The sequence below is a fragment of the Salvelinus fontinalis genome, chromosome 2 (assembly GCF_029448725.1).
Source record: "Salvelinus fontinalis isolate EN_2023a chromosome 2, ASM2944872v1, whole genome shotgun sequence".
NCBI classification, from domain to species: Eukaryota; Metazoa; Chordata; class Actinopteri; order Salmoniformes; family Salmonidae; genus Salvelinus; species Salvelinus fontinalis.
In genome coordinates, this window is record NC_074666.1 from 47,863,450 (window position 1) to 47,889,680 (window position 26,231).

At 41.0% G+C, this 26,231-nt stretch overlaps 1 protein-coding gene across 2 annotated transcripts; it reads right to left on the minus strand.

Annotated features, from left to right (window-relative positions):
• Positions 1-1,097: 1,097 nt before the first annotated feature.
• Positions 1,098-25,848, minus strand: LOC129820053 (cytosolic arginine sensor for mTORC1 subunit 2). Of its 2 annotated transcripts, XR_008754147.1 has the most exons (10): positions 25,421-25,848; positions 21,411-21,481; positions 18,907-19,100; positions 15,993-16,125; positions 10,326-10,449; positions 7,449-7,559; positions 5,756-5,838; positions 5,392-5,486; positions 5,131-5,293; positions 1,098-4,860 (listed from the first exon to the last, which is right to left on the minus strand). XR_008754147.1 is itself a non-coding variant. In XM_055876876.1 (9 exons), exons 1-9 carry the CDS (start codon positions 25,531-25,533, stop codon positions 5,228-5,230), a joined length of 990 nt encoding a protein of 329 aa, XP_055732851.1. In that variant the 5' UTR covers positions 25,534-25,848; the 3' UTR covers positions 1,098-5,227. The 2 variants fall into 2 exon arrangements, 1 of the variants encoding a protein (XP_055732851.1); XM_055876876.1 differs by having other exon boundaries at positions 1,098-5,293.
• Positions 25,849-26,231: the final 383 nt, after the last annotated feature.

Here is a 26,231-nt window from a genome sequence, read left to right on the forward strand (position 1 = left end):
CAACTTGGAGTCCATCTGTGGTAAATTCAATTGATTGGACAAGATTTGAAAAGGCACACACCTGTCTATATAAGGCCCCACAGTTGACAATGCATGTTAGAGCAAAAACCAAGCCACGAGGTCAAGGAATTGTCCGTAGAGCTCCCAGAGAGGACCGTGTCGAGGCACAGATCTAGGGAAGGGTACCAAAAAATGTCTGCAGCATTGAAGGTCCCCCCAAAAAGTGGCCTCCATCATTATTAAATGGAAAAAGTTTGGAACCACCAAGACTCTTCCTAGAGCCGGACGCCCAGCCAAACTGAGCAATCAGGGGAGAAGACTGCAGCACTAAACCAATCAGGCCTCTACCATGAAGGCCTAATTGGTGGAGTGCTGCAGAGATGGTTGTCCTTTTGGAAGGTTCTCCCATCTCCACAGAGGAACTCTAGAGCTCTGTCAGAGTGACCATCGGCCAGACGGAAGCCATTCCCCAGTAAAAAGGCACAAGACAGCCCGCTTGGAGTTTGGCAAAAGGCCTTTGAGAAAGACACCTCACAAGTCCTCAACTGGCAGCTTCATTAAATAGTACCCACAAAACACCAGTCTCAACATCAACAGTGAAGAGGTGACTCCGGGATCCTCTGTCCAGTGTCTGTGTTCTTCACCCATCTAAATTTTTTATTGGCCAGTCTGAGATATGGCTTTTTCTTTGCAACTCTGCCTAGGACAGCATCCCAGAGTCACCTCTTCACTGTTGACGTTGAGACTGGTGTTTTGCGGGTACTGTTTAATGAAGCTGCCAGTTGAGGACTTGTGGGGCGTCAGTTTCTAGTTTTGAAAAACTAAGGTACTTGTCCTCTTGCTCAGTTGTGCACCGGGACTGCCCAATCCTCTTTCTATTCTGGTTAGAGCCAGTTTGCACTGTTCTGTGAAGGGAGTAGTACACAGCGTGGTACGAGATCTTCAGTTTCTTGGCAATTTTTGGCATGGAATAGCCTTCCTTTCTCAGAACAAGAATAGACTGACGAGTTTCAGAAAAATGTTATGTTTCTGGCCATTTTGAGCCTGTAATTGAACCCACAAATGCTGATGTTCCAGATACTCAACTAGTCTAAAGGCCAGTTTTATTGCTTCTTTATTAATCAGAACAGTTTTCAGCTGTGCTAACATAATTGCAAAAGGGTTTTCAAATGATCATTTAGCCTTTTAAAATAACAAACTTGGATTAGCTAACACAATTTGCCATTGGAACACAGGAGTGATGGTTGCTGATAATGGGCCTCAGTACACCTATGTAGATATTCCATAAAAAAATGTACAATAGGCATTTACAACATTAATGTATACACTGTATTTCTGATCAATTTGATATTTTAAAATTGACAAAATAATGCTTTTCTTTTTTGTGACTTTTGAACGGTAGTGTATGTAAATGTGATATTTATTTACATTTGAAGTCGGAAGTTTACATAGACTTAGGTTGGAGTCATTAAAACTCGTTTTTCAACCCCTCCACAAATGTATTGTTAACAAACTATAGGTTAGGCAAGTCGGTTAGGACATCTACTTTGTGCATGACACAAGTCATTTTTCCAACAATTGTTTACAGACAAATTATTTCACTTAAAATGCACTATATCACAATTCCAGTGGGTCAGACGTTTACATACACTATGTTGACTGTGCCTTTAAACAACTAGAAAAATTACAGAAAATTATGTCAGGGCTTTAGAAGCTTCTGATAGGCTAATTGACATCATTTGAGTAGATTGGAGATGCACCTGTGGATGTATTTTAAGGCATACCTTCAAACTCGGTGCCTCTTTGCTTGACATCATGGGATAAATCAAAAGAAATCAGCCAAGATGTCAGAAAAAAAAATTGTAGACCTCCACAAGTCTGGTTCATCCTTGGGAGCAATTTCCAAATGCCTGAAGGTACCACGTTCATCTGTACAAACAATAGTAGGCAAGTATTAACAGCATGAGACCGCTCAGGAAGGAGACGCGTTCTGCCTCCTAGAGATGAAAGTACTGAGATGAACGTACTTTGGTGCGAAAAGTGCAAATCAATCCCAGAACAACAGCAAAGGACCTTGTGAAGATGCTGGAGGAGACAGGTACAAAATAATCTACATCCACAGTAAAACGAATGCTATATCGACATAACCTGAAAAGCTGCTCAGCAAGGAAAAAGCAACTGCTCCAAAACCGCCATAAACAAAAGCTAGACTACGGTTTGCAACTGCAAATTGGGACAAAGATCGTACTTCTTGGACAAATGTCCTTTGGTCTGATGAAACGAAAATAGAACTGTTTGGCCATAATGACCATCGTTATGTTTGGAGGAAAAAGGGAGATGCTTGCAAGCTGAAGAACACCCCATCCCAACCGTGAAGCATGGGGGTGGCAGCATCATGTTGTGGGGGTGCTTTACTGCAGGAGGGACTGGTGCACTTCACAAAATAGATGGCATCACGAGGAAGCAAAATTATGTGGATATATTGAAGCAACATCTCAAGACATCAGTCAGGAAGTTAAAGCTTGGTTGCAAATGGGTCTTCCAAATGGGCAATGACCCCAAGCATACTTCCAAAGTTGTGGCAAAATGGCTTAAGAACAAAGTCAAGGTATTGGAGTGGCCATCACAAAGCCCTGACCTCAATCCTATAGATAATTTGTCTGCAGAACTGAAAAAGCATGTGTGAGCAAGGAGGTCTACAAACCTGACTCAGTTACACCAGCTCTGTCAGGAGCAATGGGCCAAAATTCACCCAACTTATTGTGGGAAGCTTGTGTAAGGCTACCCAAAACATTTGACCCAAGTTAAACAATTTAAAGGCAACGCTACCAAATACTAATTGAGTGTATGTAAACTTCTCACCCACAGGGAGTGTGATGAAAGAAATAAAAGCTGAAATGAATCCCTCTACTATTATTCTGACATTTCATTCTTAAAAAAAAGTGATCCTAACTGACCTAAAACAGGGAATTTTTACTTGGATTAAATGTCAGGAATTGTGAAAAACTGAGTTTAAATGTATTTGGCTAAGGTGTATGTAAACTTCCTACTTCAACCGAATTTTCAATGCATTTGCAAACATTTCTAAAAAACTGTTTTTGCTTAAGTCATTATGGGGTATTGTGTGTAGATTGAGGACAATAAACATTAAAACAAATCTGAATGCACCGTACATTGTAATTAATAAGAATGATTCTGTCTCAGTTTTTGACCACTTCAATCTATCGCTTTGATTGTTATAAGCGGGGTGCATTATAGTGGGGAAACCTAGCCCTGCCAAATAAAAGATTCTAAGCCAATAGTAGTACAGCATTTAGCTCAATACAAGGACTCCCAACAGCAGTTCCCAATGCCCCATGCATACAAGTTTACATTCCAGCCCTTCACATTAAATCAGAAGCCCCGTATATACCTGGTGCTAAAATGGGTCCCTTGTGCTGATCTTGTCTACATTCTGATTGTGCCCACATTTCCAGAAATGCATCTACACATGGTATTAAAGTATATGCAGACAAGATCAGGATAAAGGACCCATGTTAGCACCAGGTATAAACGTGGGTGTTAACTCGACCAATGATGTTAATATGAAATTACATAATTGCTGAAAGCTGCACGTTCCTGTCAGAAACTATTTGTCTAAAATAAGATAACGGTAAGATGATTGTTTAATACATATTATAATTTCTGATATGGTTTGAATCAAAAGGTGTTTTGAATAGGCTACGGGTCTGGGGGACTAATGTCAGAAATGAAGACAAACAAAAAAACAGTACAGATGAAAGGTGAGGGGCTTGCGAAACCAAACACACTACAAGCTGAAAACAAATTACTTTTTATCAGAAGAAATGTCACCCTTTATGTTAACACTGATAAATACATGGTTTCTGTATATCAAAGCTAACCGAAGAAAGCTTTTGCTTGTCACAGAGAATAAAATACCCACCAATGGTTTAAGACCAACAAAAGTCTCTACTTATCAAGAAATCCTTCAAGGATAAAATAAGCCTTCCCCGTTTTCACATCAGTATAGCAGGTCAGTAAGATGGACCTGTATTAAAGTGCAGACTGGGGTGGGGGAGGGGGGGCTGATTGCCTAAACTGACAACAGGGTTGCAGGGCTGGTTCAATGATCCACGACCACAAAAGAACATTCACAACAGAATAAATGACAAGGCCCCTACCACTTCACCATGCTGGCTTTACTAGCATTTAAGTTATTATTGTAGTTTGTGGTAAAGGACTGGTTTGGAGTCAGGCCTAGTGTGGCACTCGACGCAAAACGATAACCTAGTTCTCCCGAAACTACATGAAAATGGGCATATATATATATATATATATATATATAGCACACTAGACTGTTTATATGATATGTTCTATAGATCAGTGGCTCTGTGATTTGTCAGTAAATGTCATTTCACGCTCATCACCAGAACAAGACAGCATTCACACGTCGCATTTCCCCACTCGGACAAAATCTGATCTGAAATTGCACACACGCTGAGCATTAGACAAGGCATCGGTCTAGGCCTTTAAAACCTCTTGGCACAGAGAAAAATAAATACAAAGAACAATGGAAATATTGAAAATTGTTTGCAAAGTACATTCTCTTTCTTTCCATAAGAGGACTGGTAACTAATACAGTATGGTTGTTATGGAAAGAGCAGCTTGCGAAAAACAATGTAAAGTTAGGAAGGAAAGTCTGGTATACTAAAGCAACACCTATCACCATAGGCAGTCATGGACCGCGTGGGTGACACACGAAGAGTAAAAGGAGGCGAGGGCCGCTTTGCAGTATCTCAGCGGCTGGTGTCGAAGAAATAGGCCCAAATTCGGTAGGTCACGTTGCCATGGTGAAATGGTCTGAGGGGAAGGGAGAGGAGAAAGAAATAAAGCGAGAGAAAAGAAAAACACTGCAGTCACTCTTGCTTTGGGTCCCCAAAGAGGTGGATGTTGTTTGGGGGAAGAGTGGATGCTCAAGGGAGTGGCGGGTGTGGTTTGGAGTGTAGTTGGAGCCGTCTTAGAATAGGAGGGACACATTGCTGGTCGTTGTACAAAAGCATGTCTACGCACGCACACACACACACACACACACACAGTCCGTCTGTCTACACGACTCAAGCTTTGCATTACCCTCTTCCCAGAACCACGCTCTTGGCACTTTTCTTTTTTTGTTGTTGTAAGAGTTTGACATAATAAATCGCTCGTTCCGCGGTCTCTTTCCTCGCCTTCACTGTCCTGCGCTCTCATTGGTCCTCAAAGCTCCAATCACGCTCTGGATGTTTTCTTCTGGGACCTATGAGAGATAGGAGGGCGGGGTTAAATGATTATTCCAAAAGCTCCAGTTTAAACTGACCTCTACAATTTACCATAGAAACGGAGACCATCACTCACCAGGGCATGGTCGAATTTGAAGGTACTGATGTAATAAGCTGGAATGTCAGCAGTCGCCAGGGGTTCCGATATTTGAGCCACGATACCACACTCGTCTGACAAGGCAATAAGAATAAAGAACACATCCATTAATATCAGATATTTCTTTCAGAAATGAGGGGTATCTGGGCATTTAATGCATTCCTCACATTGCCAAGTAATATTCTGATTGGCATCACAGTTAGAGGTTTTTCAGAATCTTAGCCAAATGACACTCGCATCAAACAGTGTCTACTGGTGATGTGTACTCTGCACAGAGATCTGACTAACATGTGGGAGACCTGTGGAAACCAACCTGAGAAAAAAAAACAACGGTCCTACTTACCAAATCCTAAAGGCTGTCCTCCAATGCGAACCATTTTCCAAAGCTCCCCTGAAGCACTAGTGAAGAGGACATTGTTGGGAAACCTAGGAGGGAGAAAATGAATGCACATATTCAATCTATAGCAATAACATTACAAATAATGATTTGGTCAAATTCAGATTGTAGGTCAGTGGTGAAAAATACATCACTTCAGAAGTGCTAAAAGCCTGATCCACTTATCGTCCCCCTTCATAGCTTCGAGACACCACTGACCTATATAAGGGATACCTTGTCAATGTAGGACAAACTCGTGATAAAATACACTACATGACCAAAAGTATGTGGACACCTGCTTGTCGAACATCTCATTCCAAAATCATGGAGTTGGTCCCCCCTTTGCTGCTATAACAGCCTCCACTCTTTTAAGAAAGCTTTCCACTAGATGTTGGAACATTTCTGCAGGGACTTGCTTCCATTCAGCCACAAGAGTATTACTGAGGTCGGGCACTGATGTTAGGCGATTAGGCCTGGCTCGCAGTCGGCGTTCCAATTCATCACTAAGGTGTTCAATGGGGTTGAGGTCAGGGCTCTGTGCAGACCAGTCAAGTTCTTCCACACTGATCTCAAAAAAGCATTTCTGTATGGACCTTGTTTTGTGCACGGGTGCATTGTCATGCTGAAACAGGAGAGGGCCTTCCCCAAACTGTTGCCACAAAGGAGGAAGCACAGAATCGTCTAGAATGTCATTGTATGCTGTAGCGTTTAGATATCCCTTCACTGGAACCATGAAAAAACAGCCGCAGACCATTATTCCTCCTCCACCAAACTTTACAGTTGGCACGATTCATTGGGGCAGGCAGCGTCTCCTTGCATTTGCCAAACCAAGATTTGTCCGTTGGACTGCCTTCACTCCAAAGAATGCGTTAAGATTGCTCCGGAGTTGGGGGCAAGCTTGGCGGAGGGCTTTACACCACTCCAGCTTGGCATTGCGCATGCTGATCTTAGGCTTGTGTGTGACTGCTCGGCTATGGAAACCCATTTCATGAAGCTCCCGACGAACAGTTACTCTACTGACGTTGCTTCCAGAGGCAGTTCGAAGTTTTTACACGCTACGCGCTTCAGCACTCCGCAGTCCCGTTCTGTGAGCTTGTGTGGCCTAGCACTTCACGGCTGAGCCGTTGTTTCTACTATACACTTCCACTTCAAAAGGGCTGCTCTAGCAGGGCATACATTTGACAACCTGTCTTGTTGGAAAGGTGGCATCCTATGACGGTGCCACGTTGAAAGTCACAGCGCTCGTCAGTAAGGCCATTCTACTTCCCATGTTTGCCTGTGGAACTAGCATGGCTGTGTGCTCGATTTTATACACCGGTCAGCAAAGTGTGTGGCTGAAATAGCCAAATCCACTCATTTAAAGGGATGTCCACATACTTTTGTATATATATTGTAGCTACTAATGTAGTGGTACTGTAATCCTTTAGTTCAATCCACATGTGATTAGTAATGCAGCTGTTCGGGTTACTTCTACATGACCTTCTTTATTTGTAAGCCCTCTATGATTATCTATGTTTGTTTCCTAACAGCCCAGCAGCAAACCCAGCAAAAAAGTTGTCCACAGATGACTCTAAACTGCAAATTGACAGCAGTTTTGCCTTTGACGGCAAGACACCATAACCAGGTGAAAATAAATATTGGCCCACAGGAGAGCACCCACCGCTGTGTCGTCTGCTCGTCCATGACGAGAGAGATGTAGCCCTCAATCAGAGAGAAAGAGAAGAAGCGGATGTGTCCAGAGTCCTCGCTAGACGCCCCAGCGTCCTTTATCCTGGAATAGAAAGAATCGAGATTCAAGTACGTCAAATATAACCATCTTTCAACCCCATTCCAACATCATCATGTCGAGTGGTCTGCTAGTCAAACTTTTCACCACTTTCACAGTCTAATCCTAACAATAGGGACTAGGGTTGCACAGCTGGAACCCGGTTACTGATATTTTACCACCCAAAATCCCTCCCTTTCCCGGGATAAATAACTGCGAAACTGGTAAATTATAATACATTATTTATATTAACAGCACAGCGTGAAATTGAACTTTTAAATGACATGATGCGATGTCTAAATCTGTCTTCTCTACAGCCACTGCAAGATGAATCATCAAGGCTCAGGGTGGGAACAAATAACCAATCTCAGTATGGAGCGCATTTCACAATGCATGTAGACCCATCATGGTCACTTTTTTTCTTGTGACAGGTAGACCTACATTGCTGCAGCATAGCCTGTGACATTAATGTAAAGATCGAATGCGAGTCTTATTTACTCATCTCACCTAATTCTTTTAATTGTAAAGATCTTTTTTTTTTCTTCAGCTGCAGAGTAAAAAAAAAACAGCCCATCACTCGAATATCGTTGCATTAATCAGTGCACGCGCGAGCAATGTCGCAGTCTCTCCATCAACTCCATTCAAATTGCATCCAAAAGAGATAATCCTGTTCTAGATTGAGAGCTATATCTACACACACATCCTAGACTACCTCTTTCAGGTAATAAATGCAATGCAGTATTAGTCTCCTGCGCAATATGCACGCAGCACCTGCTCCACTGGCCTCTCCTTTAAAAAAATAATTAATAATAATAAACGCTCCTTAGCTCAGAGCCCCATGCAAGAAAAGCTAGACTAGAATCGCTTGTTGGGAAGAAAATGTTTTTTTTTGTTGCATTTCTTATACCAATAGACAATTCGAAAAGGGACAAGCTATTTTTAGCTGAATGTTAAATACAGCAGCCAATAGAACTCACGGGTTGTTTGAAAGAAGAGCGAACGTGCGATGGCGGTAGGCTATTGCAGTTGCTTATTCAGACCCGTAACCATTCGATCTTCGCGAGTATTATTAGCCTTCTGCGTCTATTCTAGTCCTATATTATTCAAGGATGTCATTAGAATGATGAAAATAAGGACAACAAAACCTATTTAATTTAACTGTTGAAAGCAAGGCAGGAAAGAAGCAACAATAAAATAAGAGTTAGGCTAATAACATGAGGGGAAATATTATGAAAGGTAGGGTATACACACACACGTCAGCCTTCTAACTATACAAATATTGAAAATAAAAATAAATATTGAAATAAAATTCGCTAGCCTATACTTGTAACTTTGTAGGACGCATGTGTTGCACCAGAATAGCGTGTTCTCTCCCTGATTTATCATGGTTTGAACAATGAGTGCAATTTCTGTCCATATAATACAATGCAGTAATACAGTACACACTCAAAAAGATTAGCCTACTGGAGCTAGTTTCATCCTAGTAGGGATGTTGTCCATTTAGGCTGCTGCACAGCCACTATGGAAGATCCAGTCTAGAGCGCACAGTTACATTGTGTTTAGGAGCATTTAAAAAAACTCTCCATGATTAAAGTAATAAGAAATAGCTGTAATTCTTGTAAAAACCGGTGAGTGTGCTTCATTACCATCATCCTAAATCTAAACATCAAATGATTGACAGATAGGGAAATTAGCTTAATATAAAACTATAGTGGACAGAATGTGTTACTACATAACACAGGCTAATCTTTTCGTCACACTTATTACAGGAAATACACATCCTTTTCCCCAAAGATCGGTGATGATATTATGAAAGTTTATATCAATTTATATCAATTATATCAATTTCAAGTCATCACAATTTCACAAAATCGATTACTAAAAACAGATCAATATCTTTGGTTTAGGAATAGTGTTTTCGTCAAATGCGCCTGTCAGTAGCAGCAGTCATTTAACAGAGCACGGTGGTGAGAGAATTTGGGTGTTCCTCCTACAAACGAAAGAGATGAGTTGACAAATGACTTTCATATATGGTTCTCATCTATCGACTGGCATATGTAGTATACCCAAGTTCTTTGAGGTTTGTCTGTTAGAAGAGTGCAAGCACTACATGTCGCTGCGGTTATTGTCCCAGTTAAATTGATTTCCATACAATATGGATGTGAGTGATTAATTTGCGCACACTATTGATTACAGTAGAACAAGCGAATCAATTTCAGTCAAGAGTGACCGCTTGGAAAATATTGGTGCGTGAGCAGTTAAGGTACTAATTTAGCAAAACAAGTGAGACGCGCATGTTGGGAGCCATTTTTATGTCTTGGTCTTCAACATATCACAACTTATTTCAGCATATTGATTATGATTTTGAACATTTAAAACCTGTGTTTTGACACTTGGCTATTAATAAAAAATCCATGACAACAGGAAGCAGCAAGAGTATCATTTTCAACAGGATTCTACTTAAATCAGGTAAAAACTACTGAATATGCCCAAAAACATGCTACGGTTTATTGATTTTAGTGAAATAGTGAAAATTTGTTTTTCTTGCCTACTAACAGCAGCATAACCATCCTACGACAGCCCCTGCTCAAGTCTAACCCTCTTCCTAGGTTTTAGACTTCCTATGTTCAACAAATGGTCTGAACTCGAGCAGCTAAGTGCTCCTGTGGCTGTGTGTGCGTGTACATGATAGTCTCTTAAAAAGAGACGGCAGATGGCCTCTGGTGACAGCCATATGTGAAACAGGAGGAGTGCTTAGGAGAGGGTCCTTACCCGCCTGAGTAGAACATGACGTCCATGAGCAGGGTGGCCACCGAGGGCAATGTGTCCGGGTCCAGGCTGGTCACGCAGAACATGTTACTGGGGCTGGACAGAGGGTGGATGATGGGACGGGGCACTGTGAGCGAGTGAGAAAACATGTGCTTTTATTAATATGATACTGGGAGTTGTGAACATATGTGCATTCAACTATTTTATGTCTCACTCAGTTTTGAAAGAGGACATTTCCAACACTTTTACAAAAATGGCTGATCCCTACTACCCATCAAAAGTCACCCAAGGAGACAAATCTAGACAACAAAATCCCTCAACCAGCAAGAGGTTGACTTGATGGATAAGCAACAGATGTTCTGCCTGCCATATCCGACTGTGTTCTCAGGGCCTCTGTTCTGAGGCAGAACCTTGACAGCAGGTGCTGGATTGACTTACTCTTAAAACAAACATGTCAGTCAGCCTTGAAACATGTCAAGATGAGAATGCATCATTTCAGCCTTGCTACATTCAGTTTGACAGGGTGCATCATAACAGCAAAATCATTTCAGGAAACCTCAGCAATATTCTTATTCAGGGGATGAAATACAATTCAATTTGTATCAGAAATCCCAATGCATAACCTGAAACAAAGTAGACATTACTGTTTTAGAGTCTAGTGGTGCTTTTCCACTGCAACTTACCCCCACACCAGAAAGTCACCAGTGGTTTATGTAAGCTCTAGTGTGAATGGGTTTAATCTAACATCCCAAAAACATTCAAAAAGTGTTGGACCAATGTTTCATGAGCTGAAATAAAAAAAATCCCAGAAATGTTCCATACGCACAAAAATCTTCTCTCAAATGTTTTGCACAATTTTGTTTACATCCCTGTTAGTGAGCATTTTCTCCTTTGCCAAGATAATCCATCCACCTAACAGATGTGGCATATCAAGAAGTTGATTAAACAGCATGATCATGACACAGGTGAACCTTGTGCTGGGGACAAAAGGCCACTAAAATGCCAGAGATGTCTCAAGTTGAGGGAGCCTGCAATTGGCATACTGACTGCAGGAATGTCCACCAGAGCTTTTGCCAGAGAAATACATGTTAATTTCTCTACCATACGCCACCCCCAACGTCGTTTTAGAGAATTTGGCAGTACGTCCAACCGGCCTCACAACCGCAGACCACGTGTAACCACGCCAGCCAAGGACCTCCACATCAGGCTTCTTCACCTGCGGGAACATCCCAGACCAGCCACCTAGACAGCTGATGAAACTGTGGGTTTGCACAACAGAAGAATTTCTGCACAAAAACCAGAAACCGTCTCAGGGAAACTCATCTGCGTGCTCGTCGTCCTCACCAGGCTCTTGGCCTGACTGCAGTTCGGCGTCGTAACCAACTTCAGTGGGCAAATGCTCAACTTCGATGGCCACTGGCACGCAGTAGAAGTGTGCTCTTCACTGATGAATCCCGATTTCAACTGTACCGTGCAGATGGCAGACAGCATGTATGGTGTTTTGTGGGTGGGCGGTTTGCTGATTTTAATGTAGTGAAAAGAGTGCCTCGTGGTGGAGGGGGTATGGGCAGGCATAAGCTAGACAACAAATAATTGCATTTTATCAACGGAAATTTGAATGCACAGAGATACCGTGACGAGATCCTGAGGCCCATTGTCGTGCCATTCATCCGCCGCCATAACTTCATGTTTCAGCATGATAATGCACACCCCCATGTCTCAAATAACTGTACACAATTCTTGAAAGCTGAAAATGTCCCCGCCTGCATACTCAGACATGTCACCCATTGAGCATGTTCGGGATGCTCTGGATCGATGAGTACAACAGTGTTTGAGTTGAAGATAATCAATGGATTTATTTAAATGGACTGATTATCTTACATGAACTGTAACTCAGTAAAATCATTGAAATTGTTGCATGTTTATATTTTTTGTTCAGTGTAATAATGTACAAATATTTTTAGAACATACAAAAAGGTCAAATAAGGGTTTCTTATATTTGTCTTGTTTCACTGCATGTACAGATGGGTAACCTGTAACCTGACATTTACTCCTGAGGTGCTGACTTGCTACACCCTCGATAACTTCTGTGATTATTATTATTTGACCATGCTGGTCATTTATGAACATTTGGGCCATGTTCTGTTATAACCTCCACCCGGCACAGCCAGAAGAGGACTGGCCACCCCTCATAGCCTGGTTCCTCTCTAGGTTTCTTGCTAGGTTTTGGCCTTTCTAGGGAGTTTTTCCTAGTCACCGTGCTTCTACACCGGCATTGCTTGCTGTTAGGGGTTTTAGGCTGGGTTTCTGTACAGCACTTCAAGATTAGCTGATGTACGAAGGGCTATATAAAATAAATGTGATTGATTGACCTGTATGAGTGTGAGGTTTGAAACGGAAATGTTTTTTTTGCATATCCCAACTCTCATTGCGACAACCTTGGCAGGGCCGTGCACAGACTACTTTCAAAACAAAAACATGTTTTTTTAGCATGGGCCTATTTATTTCTGTAACACACCCACTCATTAGCGACTCTTGGGAGATGAGTCCAAATTAGGACTAAAATCACAAATTGTAAGCAAGCCTCTTAAAGACATGATTGACATCGGGAAAAGGTAGGCTATCTACTAGTTAGCTAGCTCAATAATTGTATTTTCAATGCTCTTAAATAATAACTACATAATATTTCTTAATTTTAATAATCTAACTCATGATATATGGCTGGCTGGCTAGTGGATTGTGTGGATATTTTAGTATATGATAGTTAACTAGTCTAGACTACTACCTGTGTTCAGTGCTTAGTTTGTTAAATCGTGAGTGCCCCTAGGGAGCTCTGAGGCACCGGAACGCATGAGATCTTTTTTTTAACCTTTATAATAAAGCATTGCATACATATTATCGCAACTTACAGAAGTTGCACACATGGGGACCATTTTTAGTAGCCTAGAGTCGGGGAAAATGTTTGGCTTTTATAAACTAATTTCATGCAATTCTACATGACTGGAGACTTTGGCAGAATCTTGTTTTAATACCTCACAAACTATCGAAATGACAGGCTACTTTGACACTGACAACTGAGAATCTGAGATCAATAAAAATTATCTTGCCTTAAATTCATCAATAGCCTAGGATCCCAGAATCGCCTCTTCACTGTTGATGTTGAGACTGGTGTTTTGTGGGTACTATTTAATTAAGTTGCCAGTTGAGGACTTGTGAGGCGTCTGTTTCTCAAACTAGACACTAATGTACTTGTCCTCCTGCTCAGTTGTGCACCGGGGCATCCCACTCCTCTTTCTATTCTGGTTAGAGCCAGTTTGCACTGTTCTGTGAAGAGAGTAGTACACAGCGTTGTACGAGATCTGCAGTTTCTTGGCAATTTCTGGCATGGAATAGCCTTCCTTTCTCAGAACAAGAATAGACTGACGAGTTTCAGAAAATTGTTATGTTTCTGGCCATTATGTGCCTGTAATCGAACCCACAAATGCTGATGCTCCAGATACTCAACTAGTCTAAAGGCCAGTTTTATTGCTTCTTTATTAATCAGAACAGTTTTCAGCTGTGCTAACAATTGCAAAAGTGTTTCCTAATGATCAATTAGCCTTTTAAAATGATAAACTTGGATTAGCTAACACAACATGCCATTCGAACACATGGTTGCTGATAATGGGCCTCTGTATGCCCATGTAGATATTCCATTTAAAAAAATCTACAATAGTCATTTACAACATTAACAATGTCTACACTGTATTTCTGATTATTTTATGTTAATTTAATGGACAAAAAAATGTGCTTTTCCAAAAACAAGGACATTTCTAAGTGACCCCAACGTATTATAATTATTTTTTAAACGGTGCCAAGATGGAGGCTCAGTGGTGTCAAAACAGCACCCTCTGTCAGTCATCTAGTGTATAGATCATTGCTTCTGAACCATGACTGTAGCCTATTTCTGGACAGCTGAGGTAAAAACACGGTGGCGATTTGAACAAACATTCCAGGCCATTAAGGCTACAACCTTCTCCGTCTGTTATAAGCCAATGTTTTCAATGATGATGAAAAAAAAAACATTACATTAGACTGCGTGTCCGTGTCTTGTGTTTGTTTGATATGCTGCCTAGCTAGCTACACGCAACTCCTCACTTGAGTTTTGCATTGCGGCAAAAAACTATCGTCGAGTTTGTATGAACATGTTGATCAATTATTTTGTGTTCAACATGTAAATAGCTGCATGTAGCCTCCCCTCCTGAAAAAATAATATGAAATCGCACTTATGCTTAATATAGCCTACAGAGGCATGGAATGCAATATTTCAAACATGTTGTTTATGCCAATTGCATGCTCCCTCAAACCTTGAGACATCTGTGGTAGTGTGTTTTGTGACAAAACTGCACATTTTAGAGTGGCCTTTTATTGTCCCCAGCACAAGGTGCGCCTGTGTAATGATCGTGTTGTTTAATCAGCTTCTTTATATGCCACACCTGTCAGGTGGATGGATAATCTTGGCAAAGGAGAAATGCTCACCAACAGGGATGTAAACAGATTGATGCACAGCATTTGAGAGAAATAAGCCTTTTGTGGTATGGAATATTTCAGGGATATTTTATGGCAGCCAATGAAACATTGGACCAACACTTTACATGTTGCATTAATATATTTTTGTTCAGTATAATACATTTTTTCACATGCAAATAGCATTTTTCGGTTGGCCTAGTGCTCAAAGCATGCCATTCCATAGAGAAGCATTTATTTTTCAACTCAAAGCTTTGAGTCCAATCAGTCCTCCATGACAACAAGATAAACAGAGTGAGCTAATAAGTCCTTCGTTTTTGGGTTATGCTCAGGTAAAACAATTTGGCTAATCTATTTTTCCGAGTCCTATTCTTGAAGATCAAGGGATATTCATTAATTGGCATGACTGGAAATCTGACAGACTTGGTTTTTAATGTAAATATTTTGGCCTTGTATTATTTGTAGTAGAAAGCGATGGGTTAGAATAAGCCTACATAACCAACCCATAAAGTAAAATGCAACATCCATTTATGACCAGCTATGTAAACTAACATTGACTTAACCTGCAATAGATGAATTCATTCAATTGGTAATATACATTCTTGTCTTCCAAAAGTAACAAAGTAATTCAATTATGTTACTTAGTTTGGGTAATCCAAAAGTTACGCTACGGATTACAATTTTGGACAGTAGTAAGTAGTAAATGTTACAGATTACATTTAGAAAGTAACCTACCCAACTGGACAGTTTTTGACAAAACCTAACGAATGTTCTGGGAAGTTTCACAGAACCAATTTTGGTTTGCTGCGTAAAGACTTGTGGCGAGCAGAAAGACTGTTGCTTTGTGAGAAGGTGTTTAAAGTTCACAGCCATTGTTATGTAAAAGGCAGCTGAAAAGTACCCAAAGCCTTGTTTTGGCTGAAAAGTTAGAGCAGGTCCGCCGGAAACAGAAAAGTTTGAGACTTTTGGCTAAACACTGGGATAAATCCTCAGACTACTGAGCCGAGCTGTACTGTGCTGGCCTGGTTACTATATCCCATAGTTGCTGGAACCGTACTGGAAAGGACAATGTCAAAAGTAAATATCTGAGCAAGCACAGTACAGTTTGTGTCACACGATAGTGTGATAATGGGCTAAAATGTCAGTCTTGTATATTGTGCCTACCGAGTTTAGGCTTGACAAAGCCGTTGGTGACTCCGAGGCTGTTGGCGGCCACGGTCTCTCCGTTGACCACTCTCATCAAGGTGAACTCAGAAGACAGGGTGTGCATGACCATAGGCAGGTCCCTCTCTCGAACCTGACAACCACAACACAACACAATCAACAAGTAGGCCTCAACCAAAACACTTGTTACAACCGGGAAACCTAAAAGAGTTTCATAGAAACTTGAAATAGCATTTGAACGGTTGATTCAATTACATCAGAAAGTAGCTCACATTTTCACTTCAAAACACCAAGTTGAAACCACACTTATCAGGGAAAAGAAACAATGGAGTCCCAAACAATGGAGCCCCAATAGCAAACAATTCACTGAAATTTCAAAAGGACTCTGCATATTGCTTAGCTGAACACCTCAAGTGTAACTAAAAGAAAGGGGCCCGTGGCTACAGCAAACATTAATGAAGCATTTTAGGTAAGTACTGCATGTCTGACTAGCAAAAAGTTTGGGCCACCAACCTCCCAAAGGAATGCAATGCTTCTGCTTCAAAATCTCATTTCAAAGTGAAATTAAATGCCCCAAATAGCTGTCCATTACACGGGCCTAACGCAAAGCTACTGTGTCAGTTCCATTTACATTTTTCATTTAGCAGACGCTATTATCAGAGCGGCTTACAGTGCTTCATTTGTAAACCGGGAGTTGCCGGAACAAGAACAAAAAGTGAGCGCAAGAGGGGAGTCCCGGGGTGTTCCGAGGTATGCAAGATAGGAACAGAGAAAGAGTGAGTAAGACATCAAGATGAGTAGGCAGATTGATGCAGAGGCAGCGAGCGAGAGAAATGGAGAGAAACTGATGCAGAGACTCAGGTTGTTTCTTCCTTTTCTTTAAAGCCAGTGATTAGGCCGTGGCTGGGAGCAGCTGGCGGAGGGAAAACAGTGGCCATGAATGTTACCGGGAATTCCAGCAAGAGCCTGAGCCGAGACTGATCCTCTTTAAATAACTACTGCCAGATTATCAACAATTTTATATTTCCTTACAAAGGCTACAGTTATTCAGCAGACCTTGTGTTTTCTTCTCTCCCCGTCTTAGTAGCAGGTAATAAAAAGACTCCCTGTGGCCAAAAAGGCCTGGCATGAGGAAGGACTGGTGTAATTAAACAGCTCGTCAAAGCAAAAGTGCCGCCCAGGGAGGTACGCTGCTATTGTCTTTTCATATCGAGCAAAATGGGGAAACAGTTACAGGCCACAAAGTACAAGTGGGGGAATACTACACTAAAATGGCATGTTTCGTAAGCTATTTTCCATTATCTATATATAACAGTAGACTACCTTCAATCCTCTCCACTGGACCACTGGTAACATAACGAGGTCATGCAAATTACCATGTTGAGTAATACTTGCAGGAATAAGCAGCTAAACTGACAAATACAGTGAATTTTTTTGGTTCTGTACTCCAGCATTGGATTTTAAATTATACAATGAGGTTAAAGTAAAGATTGTCAGCTTAAATTCCATTAATTTCAGGTGGACACTTTTTGTACATAGTCCCCCACATTTTAGTGGGCCAAATTCACTGTATTAAAGTTTAGTATTTGGTCCCATATTCTTAGCACACAATGATAGCCCTGAATGAATCGTGAATAATGTTAAGTGAGAAAAGGCACAAATATATGACTCCAAGACATACTAACCTATCACCATTACAATAACAAGAGAGGTAGCATTTTTTGGTGGGGGTATATTATTTGTGCGCCTTTCTCACTCATCATTGTTCACTAATTATTCAGGATTATCCGTAATCATGGTAGCATCCTCATTAATGTAGAAGTGTTTCGAAAACAAATTATATTCTTATTCATAATAAAAGTAACTTCAAATGTGCACAAAACATTATTTACCATTCATTTCTATTGGGCAAAAAATTATCTGAAACAACCAAAACAAACAGCAAATGCATTCAACAAGATTGTAGAGTCACAAGCTTGATGTAATCATTGCGTACTAGGAATATGGGACCAAATACCAAACTTAAGTGAATTTGTCCAAACACTTTTTCGCAGTGCAAGAACGCAACACGGCAATCCTGTGTACTTGCATCAAGTTTGCAACTGCGGTGCTGCCCACATCTGCATAGTTTTACTACGCAGGATCACCATTTTGTGCAGCCATTTGTCGGGGGCTGACAAATGGACTCAGTCTGTGTCTCTCAACTTACTGATGAGAGTTAGAATAGTAGAATACACCAGGTGCACCATTTCGAAATGTGGTTGTGCGTCAGCAGTTCCTCTTGTTGTCAGCCAACTCAATTAGCCCTGTCAGCTAACGATTTATTTTTTTATTGGTAAGTTAGTCTAGCCAGCTATCATGGCCAAATACTGACTGGGCACATGACCAGGGGCCCTGACCTCCAGGGAGCCCCCATTGATTGTGTTAGTCACTCTCACTCAGGTGACTAATGCCATGTTAATTTGACATGTCCAAATGTGTAGAATTGCAGGAAATTAGCTTTAAAACTGCTAAAATGTCTCTACCCCATGGCAAAATGGATATAAACGGAAAAGAAATCCTCTGCCCAATGGAAAAATTAGTAAAATAGCAGGACATGTACTTTCAAACTAAAAAATGTTCTCTCCGCAATCAAAACAAGGGCCAGTAAAAATGTTTTGCCAGCGAGGTGGTGGGGCCCCCAACCAAATCTCGCTTACGTCCCCCTGGCTATTGGTATGCATTTAGTTAAGAGGTTTAAGTAGTTTAACTGTACAAATGAATTGATTGCACAAATCAGTTGACTGCATGTGTTGGTATGGTTATGGGAATGTAGACCCACTGCAGCCACTTACATTCTGTGGCCCCATCAAAGTTGCCCCTGAGGTAGGGTATAAATTAGGCTAAGAGAGGTCTGTAGTGGAACTGCACTCACCAGGATGAAGTCCGTCTGATAGGTGGACAGCATAAACACAGAAATGTTGTGGTCTGCCAAGGGGGCGATGACAGACTTGGCTATTTTGGTGACTCCGATTGGCTGAGAGTTGGTGGTGCTCCCACCCCCCGACACCACATTGAGAGCCAACCACGTGGCTTCGGCGACACTAAGGTGCTCCGACTCAGGCAGTTCTGAAACCAGACAAGAAAATGCTGTTAAAAGGTGTGGCCCCAGCTGACAGTGTCGCCGGACTCTCAATGTCCCTTATTTTACAGATTATTGTTTGAATTTCTCCTCCGCTGATAAGCCGGAGAAGGCATTGTCAAGCCTGAGTGCTATTAATATGAGAGGGGTCTGACTTGGAAAAGACCTGACTCCATTGCTAAGAACAATAAGAGATGACACATGACTGACCATGCTAACTTATTCCATCATAAAATTCATCATGTGTGGAGAAAAACCTTGAAAGAAACCTTGTTAAATAAACTGCATTCATGAGTGTCATTGGAATGAGTAAATAAGCTTATAATAATTCGGAGCAAAGCAAAAAAAAAGCTAAGAGTATTTGAGAAATTAAGGCATATACATTTTTCAACCATTTTCCATCCTAAAAATTTGGTATAAAGGAAAGGATTTGATTTCTTGTCAAACAAGTGGAAAATGGGCCTTAGAAAACAACTACCAGGAAAAGTCTTAAGAGATTGTCCAGTACTTTTGTATATATTTTTTGCCAGTAGTTCTGAAAGTAGCGCTCAAGAGAAAAAGGTGTTCAACCGAAAATCTGATTTGTGCACCATGTTATTGCTCTCGCTGCTGTGGGTGTGTCATGTGCATCTTCTAGGCGTCACTCAGATGGCGAGGGGCTGAAGCTCATTCGTGGAAGTCATTGCTCGCTCTGTTTTTACACTGCTGCTGCTCACTGTTTATTATCTATGCATAGTCACTTTACAAATTACCTCGACTTACCTGTACCGCGCACATTGACTCGGTACCAGTACCACCTGCAAATAGCCTAGTTAATGTCATTTTCTTGTGTTACTTTTTGATTACATTTTTTTTTAACTTTAGTGTATTTACTAAATATTTTCTTAACTCTATTTTCTTAAGACTGCATTGTTGGTTAAGGGCTTGTAAGTAAGCATTTCACAGTAAGGTCTACACCTATAGCATTCGGCGCATGTGACAAATACAATTTGATTTGATTCTCTGCTCTGCTGTGGGTGCATCATGACCACCTCGCTAGCGGTAACACATATAGTGGAAACTTGAATTGCTATGGGCCTGGCCCACGTGGGATGAATTTGTACAGCTCCCAGAAAAAAAAAAAAAAAGAGTCCATTTTAAACTAGGGAAATTGTGGCCAATTGAAGTAACATAGTAATTCTGCTCATAGATTATGTACAACACATTGACACAATCAGCCCAAAGCGGGAGGTTAAAAAAATACTTAGTAGTCACTAAAGTTCCAGAGATTGTCTTTAAAAGGTATTAGAAATACATTAACACAAAGTTAACATAAACACCTCTGCCAACTAATATCAACATTTATATATAGTGTAGAATAATAACAATGCCCCCCCTCAGCCCATTTGGCCCAAACAGAGCACACTAGAGTTGAGTACACTATAATGTACTGTACTGAACCCTACTCTACTGTTCTGTGCTGTACTTTGTTGTCCAAAATTCTGAAACAGAAACGTCTATGATTGGTTCAGATTTGGTCCGATCCACACCAACCAAATTTGGTCTTGTTTGGTGGTGGATCTTATTAAAATAATGAAGAGAAAGAAATTCATAATTGTTGTGATGTACAAATAAGGGACCCAACATGAAATTCCGTTACCGCAATTCTGTTACCAGGTGTACATTCACTTCACTTACTGTAATTCAATAACCAAAATAGATTTTTTCAAAGTCAAGGTGTGAAAACATGATCAAACTGAGGGAGATGACCAAAATTCTGTTACCATCTGCACAGTTCTTCCAGTAAACGTACACTGAAAACATAACAAAAACACAATGTTAAAGGTGTCCTTGTGAATAGAGTTGTATGGTTTACTACACTTTTAAATCAATGCTTGTTTGGCATACATTTTAAGTGAAAAATCTGAGTCTCAGCGCAATTCCAATCTCATTAATTGCTCACATACAGGTAGGCACAATAGAAACTTCCAGCCAATCTACAGTAGAATACCCGCACCTGTTTCGCAACGCAGAGCTTCTAGTATCCATGGTGACCAACAAGGGTCACCCTGGAAACCAGTCTAATGACATGGATTCAACTCACTCAACCACAAAGCCAAGTCAGTGACAGCTTGGCCTCTGTTAACCCATAATGGCAAAGGGGGGAGAACTGATGGAGCAATATGTGATCAAACATCGGCAGCCAGTCAAGATAGGAGTGATTTGAGAAAATCATAGGGCTACAATTTTTTCCTGTGATCTGATCCTGGTTTCCACAGTAACCTTAAAGGTCCAGAGGTAGAGACTACAAAACCCACCTTTGAAGCCTTCCTCGTCGACGATAAGGGTATAGTCCTCCGGAGTTTCCGTCAAACTGAAAAATTTGCATCTGGAAACGAAAGAGGATGTTTTACAGTGAATAACGTGGTTCATTATGCAACTTGTAAATCACCAGTTATTTTCAACAGAACATATTCATCATCTAAGTTAAATTATAAAAAATGGGAAGGAGTTATTGGAAGCTGCTTGTAGGCAGTAAGGAACCTTAATCTTTTGCCCAGAAATGACCTCATTGGACAACGCAGAGGAGCAAAAGCATTTTGTTAGCCTAAAGTATTGTGGTTGCATGAGCAAAAAAAAAATCTAGATTAATGTTATTTCATATGCCTATCGCCTATGAGTATACTAACTATTCAGTCAACATTGTTGATGACCAATAAACGTCTGTACAACCTCCAAGGAAGCTGAGAAAAAAACACCAGCTTGCCTTGGTCAGACAGAAATACTCGGTCTGAATCTAATGTAATCAGCCTCCAAAAAGTCTGTGACCCCCACATGGCCCGCAAAGTTCCACCGTAGAAAGAAAGCAACACATCCATACACTCAATGCAGACAATTTATGTGATCACAAGACTGACCATCTTCTTTATCACCATATTTATAGACATATGGGCTATATTTGAGGGCCATCAGGTCAGAGACAACACAGAAATACGCCGTGGTGTTTCTCAGCTCGAAATAAATCCAGCTATTTCTTACATTTCATTCCTCACTTATGAGTGATAAGAGCTCCATACAGTTGTGTAAACCTCGTTGCCAGAGGATGTTTTTTGAATATTTTTGCTCCCTGCATCTGTCTATGCAAACATACCCAAATACATGCATCTCGAGTTGGGAATGCCAGCAGCTGCAGCAGACATTTATGCTGATCATAAGACCTGAACCGGCTCACAATTCTGGGAGAGAGGAGACACAGGTTTATGACCTATGCTTGTCCAATTCACCCAAACCGCTCTTAAATCGAGGGGCACCATTGATACTTGTCGATTGTGGAAAGCAGCGAGTCTGATGCCATGATTCATTTCTTGAATGATGGCGTACATCATCGCCTAAATGCTGAAGTGGCCTCCTTGTCCCAAACATCTCCTGTTGTTGTGTCATCTTATCATCTCGAGTGTCCTTGGGTTGGCATGATGGAGAGCTTTACTAATACATAGAGAAAGGGTGTCTCACCACCATTACAAAAGAGGAGACTCATGATTACGTTCACATTCAGTACGATGTGGCTCCTTTCCACTATTGGATGTGTTAATTTAAGGTTTTAAATTGATGAAAGGATGCTAATCTAGTGATAGCCTTTAGAGAATGGCTCTCAAACTCTGTTCCTGAGAGCTACCATCCTGTAGGTTCACTCCAACCCTAATCTGGCACATCAGGATTATTACAACTGGGGTTGGAGCAAATACCTACAGGAGGGCAGCTATTCAAGAACAGGGTTGAAGAGTCCTACATTAGAGTGAAGTTTTGAAGTTTAGGTCTACCTCATTACTCTTGGTGCATATGTATTTGGAAACTGCTGTCAGAAAATACTTGTTTAATTTTATCTCTAATTTGAACTTTTCTTATCTTGAAAAAGGTTAGATGAATCTGAGGTATTGTGCAACATGGCCATGTCCTCATTAAAGTGTTGTAGTAGTAAGAAGGACTGTGTTTCTTGCATTGCTCATGAACAACTTGAAAAATAGGTTAGATCGGGTAAAGGCGTCCACATACATAGATCCGGTTTGCTCCTAGCAGAACTCGGCTAGGCGACGTGAACGTCTGTGCTCACATGCTCCCTTAAAAATACCGTTGCTTGAAAAATGAGGGAAAAAACAGCAATAATACTGTTTATCCCTCTTGAGAAGCTGTACGCAACATGAGTTGAAAAAAATAATCCCAGAAATGTTCCATACACACAAAAAGCTTATTTCTCACACATTTTGGGCACAAATCCATTTACATCCCTGTTAGTGAGCATTTCTCCTTTGCCAAGACAATCCATCCACCTGACAGTTGTGGCATATCAAGAAGCTGATTAAACAGCATGATCATTACACAGGTCCACCTTGTGCCGGGGACAATAAAAGGCCACTAAAATGTGCCGTTTTGTCACAACACAATGCCACAGGTGTCCCATGTTGAGGGACTGTACAATTGGCATGTTGATTGCAGGAATGTCCACCAGAGCTGTTGCCAGAGAATTGAAAGTTCATATCTCTAACATTAGCCACATCCAACGTCGTTTTAGAGAATTTGGCGGTATGTCCAACCGGCCTCACAACCACAGTATGGCAATGTGTGGGAGAGCAGTTTGCTGATGTCAACGTTGTGAACAGAGTGCCCCATTGTGGCGGTGGGGCTATGGTATGGGCAACCAGCCTCAACTTTGCACAACCATTGAAGATTAGTGGGTCAACATTCCACAATCAACAGCCTGATCAATTCTATGTGAAGGAGATGTGTCACACTGTATGAGGGAAATGTTGGGCACACCAGATACTGACTGGTTTTCTGATCTGTGTCTCTACCTTATTATTTATGCATCTGTGACCATCAACAACATTCTAGTTGGTAAGTAGCTTGCAAGCCATCCCCCCTTGTGTTTGTGTGGCTCCACATATGGTCAGCATCACTCACATTCTACATGAATGCAAGGCACTTCACAGGGAGCTTCTAGAGGAGTTTGTTTCAGGCTGTTACAACACTCCTGAACAATTAACACACCGTTACTTGACTCGAAATTTGAAGCTATTAAAAAAAGTAGTGTCAAATCTAAAAGTACTTCACAAATAAATATATTAGTGACTCCCAAATGGTAATAATGCCATGAATTTAAAGCTGCAACAAAGCCAATATGAGGACAGTAATCTCCTAAATAAAAACACTCCATGATGACAATGTATATTACATTCTGTAGACCTCTACCTGTTTTTCAAGTATTTTTTAGGGGGCAGCGGAGAACACAAAGAAAGGTCACTGAAAGGTGGAGGGGAAGTTGCCCTGAGGACAGCTTGGCCAACATAGGCTAGCCAATGGCCTTTCCAATCCCATGTGCCCTTAATGTATGGATCCTCATAAAAAAAATACTTGCCTTCAACGTGCAGTCATAACGCCAAGATCTTTGTTGGAATGCAAAACGCCAATATTATTGGAATGCATTTCTCACAGACATTACCCTTGAGCAAATAATCACTTAGCACTAACGAAGTTTACGTTAGAGAGTAGGCCTATTGAGAAATATTCTCAGTGGAATTCCATAATCGTATAACTATCGCAATAGGTTGAACATAGAGAATATATCCTGGCTATAACCTGCCCTGTCCTCATCATGCCAGGTGAAATTAATATAAGGATCTTAACATTGTTATTGTGATCCCTTAATAGCCTATTAAAAATTAATATAAACAGTCTGTAGTCAAGAACACAACCACCAGTCAAGCGCAATCACTTCTTCGGCAGCAGATATAATGGCTTGCGGTGCTAACAACATATCATGATTGCAACATCGCAAATGATGTATTCGGCATCTTCCCGGACTACTTAAATGCCGGCTGTGGGCCTATATACGAATGCCTCACGCAGCCGGTTCAAGTTTGATTTCAAAGCAACCACCTCCCCCGGATAATTTTTCAGCTACACACACACACACACACGAAAAACAACACCGCAGAGTTCAAAACTAAGCACGTACACACCCCCCTTCACGTCGGACTACAAAAGCTGAAATGTAAATACAAAACTAAATATCCTACTGAATTTAAAGAATATGCCACTGCGAGTACCCATTGACACATGCAAAAACAACAGAGCAGGCATTTTCATTGAAAGCTAAAAAGACAACTGTACTGAAAACAACTAAAATTGCACCGTTTTGCTACACCGATCGGCTACATAATCCAGTCCCGCACTTAGTTTTCAATAACGTTACTGCCCAATACCACATTTATGACTCGTTTGTTATATTTTTACGGATTTGGTAAGTGTTCATATCTATATAGCTACTTACCTTGTTTTAGAGGGCAAGAAGGCGAGTTTGATTAATCCATGAGTGCAAATCTGAATGCCCTCTTTTGCTATACTCGCTACTTTCAAACTGTGTTCTAAAATATGCAACTCCATCTTTTGCGTCTTCTCATTTGACGAACATCTAAAAAAAATAAAAAAAATAATTGAAATGTATATCCTTTCTAATAAAAATAAATAAATATACCTCTGCTATATAGCTAGAGCGTATAAAAACCGTGAAACGGAGCAGAAAGCAAAGGAGGGAGAAGAAAAAGTTACCCACTTAGGCAAAGAGTAAAAGAGAGCAAAAGACAGAAGCAGGGTGGAATAAAAGAAAGCACAATGAGGTAAACAGGGAGGAAGAAAATTGAGAAGGACTGTCGGTCTGCGTGTTTTCTCTCCGACAGGGATTGGAATAGTCCAGCAGCTGGTAACAGTGAAACAAACAACTTGCCAATCAAAAGAAGGGGAGGAGCATAGAGGTAGAAAGATAACTCGTCTTTGTATCTGTATTATGGAGTCTCAGACAGCATGGGCAACGCCATTGAGGCAATCTCCATTTTGAAGTAGTAAATGTTCTTCTTCACGATTGACTGATCCCTCCTGATGACCCGGTTCCACATGACTCCAACAGGGTCACCAGGAGATCTCAGCCAACAAAGTTGGAAGTGCTACATAGTTGACTACGTTAAAATGGTGGAAGCCCTAAATGGTGCTGGCCATGTTAATACGGCCTTTTGGACAAAGGCCTCTATCCTTCTCTATGGGGAGGACCTTGCTCTGGCACACTGGCATGTTGGGACATGTAGTTC